Genomic DNA, 14,657 nt, shown 5'->3' with positions numbered 1-14,657 from the left:
TAACCTTAAGGCACCAAATCAGTAAGTTTATTAGTTTGTGCACATAATATTTTAACACGTTCCATCCACAACGACCTTCCGAGCCTTCGGCCACCATCCAAACCAACCGACGTCCAGTATCCGCAGCCCTGGAACGGCTGTCCGCTCCTCACACATCCGTCCTCCTTGCTCTCCTCCCGAAAAAAAAGACTGTGAACTCCCGCTCAGCTCACAGATACAAGATAGCATAACAATTCTCCATTGGTTAGTTCCCCCCTTATCTACAGTTATAACCCAAACTTTCCAGATACAGAAACCTATTACAGCATTAAGTAACATTACAGAGAAGACATTTTGTTAGCCCGAACAGTTAACACCACAGTTACTGGTGCTGAGAGCCCTACATTAGTAAAACAGATATTACCATTAAAAATAACAAAGATTTTGTCTACTGGGAAGAATAAAAATAAACAATCATGCTTTATTGCACTTCCTAATGTTGTGTAAGATTTTTTAGTTTTGTAATTATACAATCTAGAGGGAATATTTATTTGACAATCTCTGACGCCATTGTTGGCCACCTTTTTTTGAACAATGAGCAAATTGAATAACTCAGTTCACTTCACAGAACTGTAAATGACGCTTTTCTAGCTCCCAAGGAAGGCCTAATTTCTATATATGCAAATAAATTTGGATGAGTATAAATGAAATTCATTCCTCAAAACTGGGCATAGAAATTTACTCAAGTGTGGTTTTAAGATATAAATGCAGTTTTCTGTTACTTTTTTTTAATAAACTCATTAAAGAGAAAAACAGACTTTTTATTATGGAGTTCTGTAACAATCTATTCTAGAGGAGAACAGCATGGAGATTACAAATAATTATTATGGCTGTTGTATTCAATTTATATAAGGTAAAGCAGTATAATATTATATAGAGCCCTGAAGTTTACAGTGCACCCAAAGGGCTCACCTTGACTTATCCCATTTCAACCTTGCAAATCTAAGTTGGTAGAAGTTGGTTCATAAACTGTGCTGAAAGCCAAATATGTGAATTTTTCTGATCGTCAAGATTCCCAATAATGAGGCTGGGATGGCTGAACAGTAATTTGATTGTACAGTGCTCTTTAGCAAGGGATACCATAAAATTCACTTGGGTGGAAAAAGAGAATATTGGCCATCCTACACTTTATAGTTCTGCACTTTTCTCCCCAAATCTCTCACATAATGTTGCTGCTGAGTTTGCTGTCAAGTGTTATTCTCCCCTTCTGCTTCATTATGAGGGAATGCAGCGGGGAAAAAATATCACTTCAATTGCTCCTGAATAATTGATCGAACTATGCTTGCTGGTATGCAGGAAATCTACAAATCTTCACAGTTTTTGTGAAAAGGGGTTTATTTTCTAATTATTAAATACTGTCTAATTTAATCCCAATAGGTGCAGAAACAAACGTGAGGGAATTAATCCAGCAAAATCTAAAGGTAAGTTTGTGAATTAGTACTGGGAATTGGAAAGGACAGTCAATATTTTCTGCTCTCCTATATACTTGGATATGCCTCCAAATTTAGTCAGACTGTACTTTTAGAGTTTTACGGATTCAGTCCTATTATATCATGAATTGGTTCATTAACCGAACCAAATTTACTGCATAGAATGGCAGTTCATTCCATAAACTAGCTTTCACTCCAAAATTCTTTTTTATATAGGTGCCACAAAATCAACAAAGCAGTTCATGTTAAAGTTTGGACATTGAATGTTAACATTTAAGCTTGGTTTTTGGTACTACCAATCTGCATCCTAGCTTCATTTTATTTCCATATTTCTATTTACTAATACAATGAATAAGGAATATTGGGTAGAACTAATGAAAAGCAATAGATTTAGCTTACTAATTTCTCTCTGTAGCACATTATTTCAAAGTCTGACTTTCCTGGATCTTTCTGTACTCTATTTGATGTCAGTGATACTCTGTCTCAATTGCTGATTGCTGTTGTCTTCTAATCTCCAAGATCTTATTTGAATTTGCAATCATTGCTCTATATTATATCAGTAATTTTATTTGTTTTTAGATGTTAAATCTTATCTTTGTGATCCAGTTTCTCCTACAGATTTTCTTTTACACTTTTAGTACTATTTGCGTTTGATTCAGATTCATTTATTTTTCACTATGAATTGCATAGTGAACCAACAGAACCAACAGAACCAGAAGATATGCTGGGGGAGGCCCACAAGTCGTGCCACGCCACACATTGCTGGCATTGTTCAGTCCAAGATCCCACAGCTACTTTCTAACCTTTTTACCAAATTTGCCAAAATGTACGGTATCTGAAAATACTGTATTTCTTCTAAATGTCATTGGTTTCACCCATGCCATTCCAGGACAGAGCTTTCCTGATGTCACCACTTTGTTGATTTCAGACTTCATTTGCATTGTAACTTTTATGTAGCTGCAAATCCAGAACTGCAACCATGGTTTAGAGATGAATTGCATATTTTATTGGCTGTATCCTAACTATTAAAATACTGAAATCCTAGGATACATTCCTTAGGCTGTTTGTTGTAAACTGCTAACTAATTAGAAGGCTATCTTGGATTGCTCATTCCTTTGCTTTCTATTGTTTAACAAATGTACTATTCAATTTCCAACCAGCCTCCTTATCCTAGAAGCTTTCATGTTCCCCTTCAATTTTTGTAAAGCATTGTATTAAATGCACATTGCTCGTTGCCACACAATTTTATATTAGATCCTTAATGAATTCCAATAAATTTTGTGAGGCACTTCCTAACTTTCATAAGTCACCAGTGAATTGGAATTGTAAATATTGTCACATATTCTGGAATTGATCACTTTGTAATGGACTTAATTTTAAAGCCTTAGTTTTTAATTGACCATTTTATTTCAGCACATTGTTCCATAATATTTGTCCTAGGTTTACAACTGCAGGGAAGAACATGACATCTCCCTTCTACTGTTAAAACAATAATTTAGAATTTTCTTCCATCCTCTTCCATTATTTTATTCACTAATTCCACATTTCTTTGACTACTTTCCCCATTGTATATACATCCATGATCTCATCAATTTGCCCAGAAGTTTCATACAATTTAATTTCCTGATGTTTATCCTTCATGCTGGATGAATCTTTAGGATTCATTTTTGGATAGAGAGGCAGAATTCAATAAAACTCGCTTTATGCTTAATTATTAAATGAAATGAATTTGGTCAGCCTCAAATGAATGCAGATTGGATACACAACCACAATTTGGCATTATTCCGTCTGAGTCATGCTGGAATGGGCAATGCTTCTGCCTTGGGAGATACAGTTCTGAGTTTCTGCTCATTGGTGGTGCCCTCTAGAGGGAAGTCTAATTTGCACTTAAGTTTTTTTCTGTCCAGAGTATGAAGATCTGATTTGAATTGAAGAATGAAAATGTTACACATTTGAGAAGCCATATAGTTGCTGAAAATACCTATATGAAGCACTGAAGCTACTGATTGAGTTTGGATGTGCACCAGAAAGTAAATCATCCAATTCTTTGTAATTTCAAAAACGTGGATGAGTTATACATAGAAGTTCCAACATGGCAATAGTACACTATAGTGTTACAATTCCATTTTAGTGTTTACCCTCCTCTTGAGTAAATGGTTCAAATCATAATTTCCTGTGTCAATATTCTATCAGCACCTTTTCCTTCATCCATCTGTCCATCCATCCATCCATCCAAATCAGCCTTGAATAGTTCCTTAGATTCCACCTCACCATGTATTCTGAAAATTACTTGCACTGCTTTATGCCATTTGACAGTAATAAATTTGTCTTTCCAAATCTTCACCATTTACTATTCTATGGTTTCTTATTTTTGTCTGTTCGACCTCTAGATGTTGACTGCCTCTATTGAAAAATTTTCAATGTTTCTGAATTTAAAACAATAATGATCTTTATTATTTTAACAAAAAGGCTAAGTTTTTCAACTTTGTTTTCATTGTTCCTCATATCAGCATCCTGGTGAATTATGACTACCATCCCAGGGTTTTAATTACTTTCATAAAGTACAGAACAATACCATAATCAAATACTGTTATGTAGCTTCATCTTTACTACTTGGCTTTTATGTTCCATGCCTCTTGGGAAATAAACCTATTCTGTTATGTTTTCCCCAACAATATCAACCTGAAGCTTTGCCTTTAACGTTCTTTTGGCGCCACATTCTATCCAATGTACTGAGTCTACTTCCATTCAGACCACTATTACTGCCAGTAATATTTTAACAAAACTTGGTCTCCAACATAAAATTACACCTGTGATCACATTCTTTCTTTTTAACAACATCACTTTATAGTAATGTAATTGTATATTCTCTTATTTTGGTATCATTTATAAATTCCTGTGTCCCCATCTGCATACCAACAGGTATGGACAAAGAACTGAAATCCCTGGGGAAGCTTCTAATCACTTTCATAACTTTGCAAAAAACATTTTAAGGGAATTCTAGGAATAGATACTCTGGAAGAGAATAAAATATAAAATTGGATTCCAGTCTAAAATTCAATACATATTCATTACTTTGAATATAGGTGTCAATTATCTAAACAACCTGATACATTTTATATCCACAACTCAAATTTTAAATTTGATTCCATCTCAAGACGCACTCTCAGGTATCCAATGTAAAGAAATCAATTGAACTGTTTAATTACATTGCAGTTTGCAGCTTACTTATTCTCATATCTTTCAACCTGTATCCAAATAACTAAACTGCTTTTGTTTATCTATTATCCCTATATCTGAAACTTCCAAATTCATTGATTAGATTCCAGCTAACAGACTTGTGTATATATATCAATGTGCAAATGAGCTACCTTAACCCTTCATTTCATTTGAATTCACTTCAACTAACTTATTTTATTATTAAAACACAAAACCTATATAAATTCCAGATCATGAACTCTGGTTAGGTCATTATGATTCTATAAACTCTCTATACTCTTAAATTGCTGTCTGTATATATTGCTGTCTGTAACACACTCCTGGTATCTGTTATTCAATATGTAAATCAATTGGTTGGCATCCATCTGTTTCAAAGGACAATGGGTGGTGATGATTATCATCACAAGCCTGGGAGGAAGGTATAGAGATTCTGAGCTGTCCAGTCATCAATATCCCCCTCCTGACCTCACCAGTGTAGTCCAAAGGAAAGCTTATGAAGCAATACATTAGGCACCAGCTTGGCTGCAGGAGCTGCTGGAAGGATGTTCAAAGCCATACAGCTGCCTTAGAAGCTCCACTCCGGATATGCTGCCTGGGTTTACTCCCATTGCCTTCGTCTCTTCCAAGGTTGCCCACAAGGCAGTGGGGCTATTTACCCGTAGCTGGAGATCTGGTTCATGGGCACCAGGGTGTGTCCACACACCAGTGGGCCTGTGCTACGTGTGCAGGGGCCAGACCTCCTTCCCATCCTCTGTAGTTCAGCCTGAGTCCAAAAGGAGTTCGGTCGCCAATGAGAAGGCATTATATGAGGCTTGATGTTGAAGAGGTTATGTAGCGGAGAGACCTGCAAACTCAGCTCTCCTTTTCGCAAGACTGCTAGCCAGCTGCAGAAGCTGAAAGCGAGAGTGACAAGCACTACTCACTACATGCATCACAACAACCATTTTGACATCATTGTCTTATAAAAGATGTACACTCGTATTCCAGATCCATCTACTTAATAAGCAGTGACAAGGTATTGACATTTAAGATAAATTGCATGTGTCTCATTTTGGTTTAATGCTACATGTTTGCTGTATCCTGTCATTGCCAAGGGCTGTCAGGACAATCTTCATTAAGGTGTTTTTCTGCAGTAGACCTTAGTTAGATTTCAGAGAGTTGCAGTCAAATATATGAAAATGCATCTAAACTTGCACTTCTGAAGTTGTATCCGTAAGGTCAAGCTATAGCCTGTTCACAGAAAGCACAGGAGAGAGGATGCTTCATTTCGCAAATGCAGTGGGTTTGACTTTTTTTCTGCTTGGAAACTACTGCTACCATCAATGTCATAGCAGCAGACCACAACAGACAGTGATACTCTCACAGAAATTACTGGCCTAATATTTAGAGAAACCAAGTGAGCTGCTCAAAACATTGTGATGCAGGATTTTTTTTTAAGAAAGCAATGAATCCATGTACACATGCAAGTCAAAATAATAAATCTGTTGACTTTAAAAATCTGTTGGGGCTCACAAAACATCTCTTCCCTAGAGATCCTATTTTGAAAGCAAATTTTTAAAAAAATATATAATACAGAAACTCTATAGCTCAATCATTGAATAATTTTAGATTTTGACAGCATGCTTCCTTGTAATGAGAACATTTAATAAAAATAATTAAAACAAGATTATTGTCCTATATCTTGATTGAAGTTCTTTCAGCTTTTCTTAAAAAGATCAAAATTACTGTCAATTCTTTTGATGAAATGCAGCACACAAAATTGATTTTGAAATTAAAATTTTCAACCAGAACATACTCCGAAGATGATAAATTGAATGAGAAGCTAAACTGATTTGCAAGTATTGTTCTAATGTTCTTTCATTGTAGAACTAGCATTTCCTGAATAATGAATAATGAATTGCAAATGTGCATTTGCTGATGTCACTGGAGTTTTTGGCATGTTAATGTTGACTTGTTTTGTGCATTTTAGCTGCTAAATAGCACAATAAATTTTAACATTAAAGTTCTTAAATCTAATTTAATATAGCTATTCCTTGTGGCTTGCAAATGCTCAAAAAATAAACTCCGAGCTTGCTTTCATGGACACTGTATTTTCATTATTAGCAGCTATCTTTGTTTATTCTGGAACCTAGAAAAGCAATAAAATCATAGAACAAAGATAAAACACTGTACATCAAATTTAGTCACATAGCTAAGATGATAGGAAAGACTGATTCTTGTTTTATTTTTATTTGTACAGCTTTTTGGGGTGAATCTGATGACAGTGCATCTGATATTGAAGCAATTCTTCATCCGAAAACTTCAGAAGTGCAAAATGATGAAGATGACTTTGATGATTTCTTTTCATAACAAAACAGAGCCCTTCCATTTGCCAGAAGAGGCACTACAACATGATCAGGATTCAAGTATGGATGTGGTTCATTAGTAATAAATCAATATCATGTGATATAACAAATTTAAAACATTCAGTTTTTTTAAACCATTTAGAAGATGTGCAAATAAAGGGAGATCTAACAGTGGTGGACCTTGATGAATCTGACAACAGCATAGTGCTGAAATTAACCAGAATGATGCCACTTTGTGGATATTTACACTTATTTCCAATGTATTCCTGATCCAAAAGAATGGTAACTGTAAGAATAGAGCGAAGATAAAGAAGAATAACATTAGGCAGAAAAGAATAAGCTACAATTTTTAAAGTACTTTTGCAATTATATTTGCATTAAAATATTTAGAATAGTTTATTTAATGGGTTAAACATGTTCATTTGCTTTTATTTCATTTTTATGTGTTTTAAGTGTCAAACAAGCTTGTCTCTTCAGGGGTACTTGGGAATGGACAGTAAAATGATTGCCTTGTCAATGATCACTTCATCCAAGAATTAAAGTTTAAAGCACTCACCAACACTGAAAACTTTTGACAAACATCAAAGCTGGGGGAAGGGTATTGCTCACTGCCTGAGATTTCAAAAAGGTTTCTCAAGTCTTGTTCTGTTCACCCTTGTGACCCTATAAGATTGTTTGAGGTTCTGCCATGATCAAGGGCTTCTCTCAAGAAAATGGTCCGTTTGCTCATCTTCTGATGTGCTACTGTTTCTGCAAATAATAAATGATGTGAACAAATGCCTCACTTATATCTTAAGTATTCAAATTATGCTGTCAACAAATTCAGTTCATCGGCTATCATATATGCAGAAACCTGTTCTCCAATGCAAAATGAAACATTAATACACATTTCCTCCATATACAGTACAAATCTGAGTGGATATACTATCTCTCTGAATATATCTAAATGTGTTTGTAGTTACCTTTAGAGAGACATCGAAACACACACAATTTGATGAAGTAAAATCTGGTACTGGGAGAGAGGAAATAATATTTGCTGTGACCAGATTTGTGCTAGAAGCAGTTAATTTGACAATTCTTTTCCTGTGTATTTCACATGTATATTCATGACATGATATCCAAATTACAGATTTAAGCAAATGTTATGTACAAAGGATCTCCAGCTAATTGAATAAGCTTGTCTTTTCAGAATGGGAAATTTATTTCAGTTATATATTCATGTCAGTTATTTATTAAGCTGATATTATAAGTAATGATATCATGGCATATATAGTACATCTTACCACAATTAGTGTTAGAGGCAGGTTGGTGGGTGCAATTTCATCCTATACTCAGATGATTTTATAATTAAGAATCTGTACAGAAATATGAACACATAGTCTTTGGTCTGATGCAAAAGGATTACCGCAGAGTCAGATGTATTCTTCCAAAATGGACATTAAACTTGGATGCACTCTGCCTCTTCAAGATCTCATACCATTGTTGTTTTCAAGGGCTGGAATGTTCCTGTAGTACCCTGTATTTATTCTTAAACCAACAGATTTTCTGATTATTACCACCCATTTTGTGGGATGTTGCTATAATATTCTGCTTCTGTGCAATTACAAATCTCGAATATTTCATATTTGTTTTATTGGCTGTGGGGTGCACTGGGACACAAGACCATAAGACATAGGAGCAGAATTAGGCCATTCAGTCCATCAAATCTGCTCCACCATTTGAAAATGGCTGATCTCAGATTCTACTCAACCCCATACGCCTGCCTTCTCGCCACATCCTGATGCCCTGACCAATCAGGAAATGATCAACCCATGGACTTGGCCTCACAATAGGCTGTGGCAGAATATTCCACAGATTCATCACTCTTTGGCTAAAATAAAAAATCCCCCTTACCTCTGTTTGAAAAGGTCCCTCCTTAATTCTGAGGGTGTGTGCTCCGGTTCTGGATACCCCACCACAGAAAACATCCTCTCCAATGACAACACATCCTTTGAGATTTATGAGCCCCAGAACTGTTGACAATACTCCAAGTGTGGCCTGACTAGTGTCTTATAAAGGTTCAGCATTATATCCTTGCTTTTATATTTTATTCCCCTTGAAATAAATGCCAACATTGCATTTGCCTCGTTTTGCCTTGCATTTTACCACAGACTCAACCTGTAAATCAACCTTCTGGGAGTCTCGCATGAGTCCCTCTGAAGTTTGAACGTTCTCCCCATTTCGATAATAGTCTGCACTATTGTTCCTTTTACCAAAATGTATTATCATAGATTTCCTAACACTATTCCATCTGCCACTTTTTTGCCTATTCTTCCAATTTGTCTAAATCCTGTCGTGATTGCATCGCTTTCTCAGTGCCAACTCCTCCACCTATCTTCATATCATCAGCAAACTTTGCCACAAAGTCATCAATTCCATTATCTAAATCATTGACAAACAATGCAGAAGGCTTCAGCGTGAACAGGCAGAGGCGAGGGTAGGTTCCGGTAAGTTTTGTTTTGTTTGTTTAGAGTAGAGAGAATGCCAGGCAGGGTGTTGGAATGCTCCTCTTGCAGGATGTGGGAAGTCAGGGAGATCTCTGCAAGAAGTGCATCCAGCTGCAGCTCCTAACAAACTGTGTTAGGGAACTGGAGCAGGAGCTGGATGACCTCCGGATCATTCGGGGGAATGAGAAGTTTATAGATAGTAGCTACAGGGAGGCAGTTACGCCAAAGGAGCAGCGCACAGGTAATTGGGTTACCGTCAGGTGAGGGTAGGGGAAAGGGCAGGCAGAGCAGGGTTCCCCTGTGGCCATTCCCCTCAACAACAAGTATACGGATTTGGATACTGTTGGGGGGAATGACTTACCTGGGACAAGCTGCGGAAGCTGGATCTCTGGCACCGAGACTATTCTGCAGTGCAGAAGGGAGGGGGGAGCAAGAGAAGAGTGGTAGTGATAGGGGACTTGATAGTTAGAGGTACAGACAGGAGGTTCTGTGGTTACAACAGAGACACCCGGATGGTTTGTTGCCTCCCGGGTGCCAGGGTCAGGGATGTCTGTGATCGCGTGCACGGCATTCTGAAATGGGAGGGTGAGCAGCCAAATGTCATGGTACACATCGTTACCAATGACGTAGGAAGAAAGAGTGAGGAGGTCCTGAAGAGTGAGTTTAAAGAGCTTGGTAGGAAGTTAAAAAGCAGGACCTCGAGGGTGGTAATCTCAGGATTGCTACCTGTGCCACGTGCCAGTGAGGGTAAGAATAAGATGCTTTGGAGGATGAACACGTGGCTGAGGAACTGGTGTAGGGGGCAGGGTTTCAGATTTCAGGATCATTGGGACCTCTTCTAGGGCAGGTGGGACATGTACAAGAGAGACAGGTTATACCTGAACTACAGGGGGCCCGATATCCTTGCAGGGGTGTTTAAAGTAGATTTGCAGTGGGATGGGAATCAGAGTGCCAGAGTAGATAGTGGAGCAGGGGTGAAAATAAACGATGTAAAAGTTTCATGCAAAGTCACAAATAGAAGGGTTGTGCGTGGTGGTAATAATCTTCTGAGGTGTGTCTATTTCAATGCGAGGAGTATTGTGGGGAAGGCTGATGAGCTGAGGGCGTGGAATTATGACATTGTAGCCATTAGTGAAACTTGGCTACAGGAGGGGCAGGACTGGCAGCTTAATGTTCCAGGGTTCCGATGTTTCAGATGTGACAGAGGCAGAGAGATGAAGGGTGGGGTGGGGGGGGGGGGCGGCATTGCTAGTCAGGGAAAATGTTACAGTAGTGCTCAGGCAGGACAGATTAGAGGGCTTGTCTACCAAGGCCATATGGGTGGAGCTGAGAAACAGGAAAGGCATGACCACATTAATGGGGTTGTATTTTCGACCACCCAATAGTCAGCGAGAATTGGAGGAGCAAATCTGCAGAGAGATAGCAGACAACTGCAAGAAACATTAATAAAGATAGTAGGGGATTTTAATTTTCCGCATATTGACTGGGACTCCCATACTGTTAAAGGTCTAGATGGGTTAGAGTTTGTAAAATGTGTTCAGGAAAGTTTTCTAAATCAATATATAGAGGTACCGACTAGAGAGGATGCAATATTAGATCTTCTATTAGGAAACGAGTTAGGACAGGTGACAGAAGTGTGTGTAGGGGAACACTTTGGTTCCAGTGATCATAACACCATTAGTTTCAACTTGATCATGGATAAAGATAGATCTGGTCCTCAGGTTGAGGTTCTAAACTGGAAAAAGGCCAAATTTGAAGAAATGAGAAAGGATCTAAAAAGCGTGGATTGGGACAAGTTGTTCTCTGGCAAGGATGTGATTGGTAAGTGGGAGGCCTTCAGAGGAGAAATTTTGGGAGTGCAGAGTTTGTATGTTCCTGTCAAGATTAAAGGTAAAGTGAATAAGAATAAGGAACCTTGGTTCTCTAGGGATATTAGAGTTCTGATAAAGAAGAAGAGAGAGATGTATGACATGTATAGGAAACAGGGAGCAAATAAGGTACTTGAGGAGTATAAAAAGTGCAAAAAAATACTTAAGAAAGAAATCAGGAGGGCTAAAAGATATGAGGTAGCTTTGGCAGTCAAGGTGAAGGATAATTCAAAGAGTTTCTATTAAGAGCAAAAGGATAGTAAAGGGATAAAATTGGTCCTCTTGAAGATCAGAGTGGTTGGCTATGTATGGAACCAAAAGAAATGGGGGCGATCTTAAATGGGTTTTTTACATCTGTTTACTAAGGAAACTGGCATGGAGTCAATGGAAATGAGGCAAACAAGTAGTGAGGTCATGGAACCTATACAGATTGAAGAGGAGGAGGTGCTTGCTAACTTGAGGCAAATCAGAGTAGATAAATCCCCAGGACCTGACAGGGTATTCCCTCGGCCCTTGAAGGAGACTAGTATTGAAATTGCAAGGGCCCTGGCAGATATATTTAAAATGTTGGTATCTATAGGTGAGGTGCCGGAGGATTGGAGGATAGCTCATGTTGTTTCGTTGTTTAAAAAAAGGCTTAAAAAGCAATCCGAGAAATTATAGGCTGGTAAGTTTGACGTCTGTAGTAGGTAAATTATTGGAAGGAGTACTAAAAGATAGGATCTATAAGTATTTGGATGGACAGGGATTTATTAGGGAGAGTCAACATGGCTTTGTGCGTGGTAGGTCACTGAGGCTAGGGGAGAAAAAAACCAGAGGACATGGGTGAAGGGGGAAAAGTTTAAAGGGAACATTGGGGGGGCTTCTTCACACAGAGTGGGGGGAGTGTGGAATGAGCTGCCAGATGAAGTTGTAAATGCGGGCTCACTTTTAACATTTAAGAAAAACTTGGACAGGTACATGGATGAGAGGTGTATGGAGGGATATGGGCCAGGTGCAGGTCAGTGGGACTAGGCAGAAAAATAGTTTGGCACAGCCAAGAAGGGCCAAAAGGCCTGTTTCTATGCTGTAATGTTCTATGGTTCTAAGGTAGCAGTCACAATACTGAACTTTGAGGAACACCAGTAGTCACTAGCAGCCATCATTACCTTATGAATGACATAATGGCACTTTATTTTCCTTTTATCACTTTTTTAAAACCATTCAACATCTATTCCTATTCATTTCTATGGTGGTGTTATGCTGCTGCGTAGAGATGCCAAATAAAATGCAGGATCCTCATTTTTAATTTCCGCCATTAACTTCAATCTTTGGGCTTATATTCCAGGAGACTCATGCATTCCTCTTTACCCAATATGGAAGTTCTATTTTTAGTTACTGCACCTGCTTCTTGCTTTCTATCCCCAAAAGCATTTATGACATGATTCCCTAGCTACAAATACCTCCAGGTTCCATTCTCTTCAACATTGTGCTTCTCATCTTTAGATTTTCTTTTTAATTCCTTCAGCCTTACAACGTAGCTTTATATGAGGAATTTTGCAGGAAAATAAGTTGTTAATGACAGTATTTTGTTTGGACAGAAGACTCATTATTGCAAATTTACTTGACTTACTGCTAAGATTTAACTTCAAAAAAAAAACAAGCTGAACTTTGATGGTGGAACAAAGGCTTATTTCTAACATTAGTTAATACTCTGAAAGCAAATGTCTTTGAACAGAAGTGATTTGACCACTGTACCGTTTTAATTGGTAAATCTCAGTGCTGCAGAGGGTATATTTTTGTGTAGTTATAGCTCAATAGTTTGCTTTCACATTTCTAAGACCATAGGTAATGCTTCCAAGTTACAATCTATTTTGTCTTAATTATTATTGAGGTTTTAACCTCAAAATGCAAATAAGATATCACTACTGTAATGATAAAGTTACTTCAAATGAATATTTGAAGAACACACCAAGAACCTTAGCGAATGTACTTAGAGAAAATGTTCATTCCTATGTGCACGATGAAACTCTACTAATGGACAGTTTCCAAGTCAGACTCAGTTGGGCTAATTATGAAGTACTGAAGCTAAAAAAAAAACCTCATACAGCACTGACTGTGCCAATCCTCTGACTTCAGGACCTCTCAAGGTTCTTTAAAACCAATTAAATACTCTAAAAAAAGAATTAAATTCATACTGTTGGAAGTGTAGAAGTCAATTTGTACATAGAAAGGCTCAACAGACAACAGCAAGAAGGAAGCAAGATAACCAGGTTATTCACATTAATTGAGAGAACTATTTTTGTATTGCAATTTAATTGAAAATAACAATACATTTATACATAGCAAAATGTGATGCCATTTCAATTTTCCTTTTGCATTAATTAATAAAAGTGTGTGCTGGCTGTGTTGTAATAAAGTGACCCTTCCACGTGTTTGCACAATGCATAAAATACATTGATTAAAAAAAACAAAAGGCTCACTGTGATTTGTTCGGAGAAAAAAGGAATTTACTCAAATTTGAACTCAATTGTGCACTGGAGAACAGGAAGTTCCAATAATGCTCTACTCATAAAACGCAATTTTGTTCTTTGCATCACGTGTCATTAATATATATCACTAATGCAAATGCAAATTAAAAGTCAAAGCATTTGCACTTGCCCTGCTTTGCTCAAAGGTTTTTTGTTGTGGTCTTCAGATGTCAAGATGATTCTCTGAATGTCAAGTGTTGATTCTAATGAATGAAATTATTTGTTACAAGAATGTCTAAATGGAGTTTAAATTCCAGTAATAGGAAGTTGAGAATAATGAAATGCATTAATTAGTTATTTCTGCTACAGTGGCTGCCTTCTTAATCATAAATAGATCAGGACATGGTTCAATAAAACAGAGTACTCAATCTCTTTTGACGGCTTATATAGTTACAATTGTTACACTTATCAAATCACAACTAAACTATTAACTTTATTTTTAAAAAAACAGGAACCATCCTATCAACTGTGACACTGCTATTTACAGAAGTACATTTTTATGCTGGAAACCCATGTTGCAATATATTGGAAGTATTTTGTGATCCTTTTTTCTATAAATATCCAAGCTACTGCTTGAATGCAGCATTATTCTTTTGGCTATAGCATAGCCCTTTGGATTCCTTGCAGATGTAAGAAGCTGGCTTTTTGACAGTATTCATGATTTTAATTATATAGATATACAAATAATACTTAATATATCACGGTATTTAAACAGCATCTTGGAAAATACAATTGAAAATATGTCTTCAGAATTCTACAG

The 14,657-nt window shown here is 37.3% G+C and overlaps 1 protein-coding gene across 1 annotated transcript in view; it reads left to right on the top strand.

Annotated features, from left to right (window-relative positions):
- kiz (kizuna centrosomal protein) overlaps positions 1-14,261 on the top strand; it is a 223,407-nt gene extending 209,146 nt beyond the window's left edge. Inside the window, exons 13-14 of the mRNA XM_073051369.1 lie at positions 1,417-1,460; positions 6,928-14,261. Coding sequence (XP_072907470.1) covers positions 1,417-1,460; positions 6,928-7,037 — 154 coding nt within the window. The 3' untranslated portion in view covers positions 7,038-14,261. The remainder of the gene's footprint in view (positions 1-1,416; positions 1,461-6,927) is intronic.
- Positions 14,262-14,657: the final 396 nt, after the last annotated feature.

Source organism: Hemitrygon akajei, chromosome 7 (genome assembly GCF_048418815.1).
Source record: "Hemitrygon akajei chromosome 7, sHemAka1.3, whole genome shotgun sequence".
Lineage (NCBI taxonomy): Eukaryota > Metazoa > Chordata > Chondrichthyes > Myliobatiformes > Dasyatidae > Hemitrygon > Hemitrygon akajei.
This window is presented reverse-complemented; position numbering and strand designations above follow the sequence as displayed.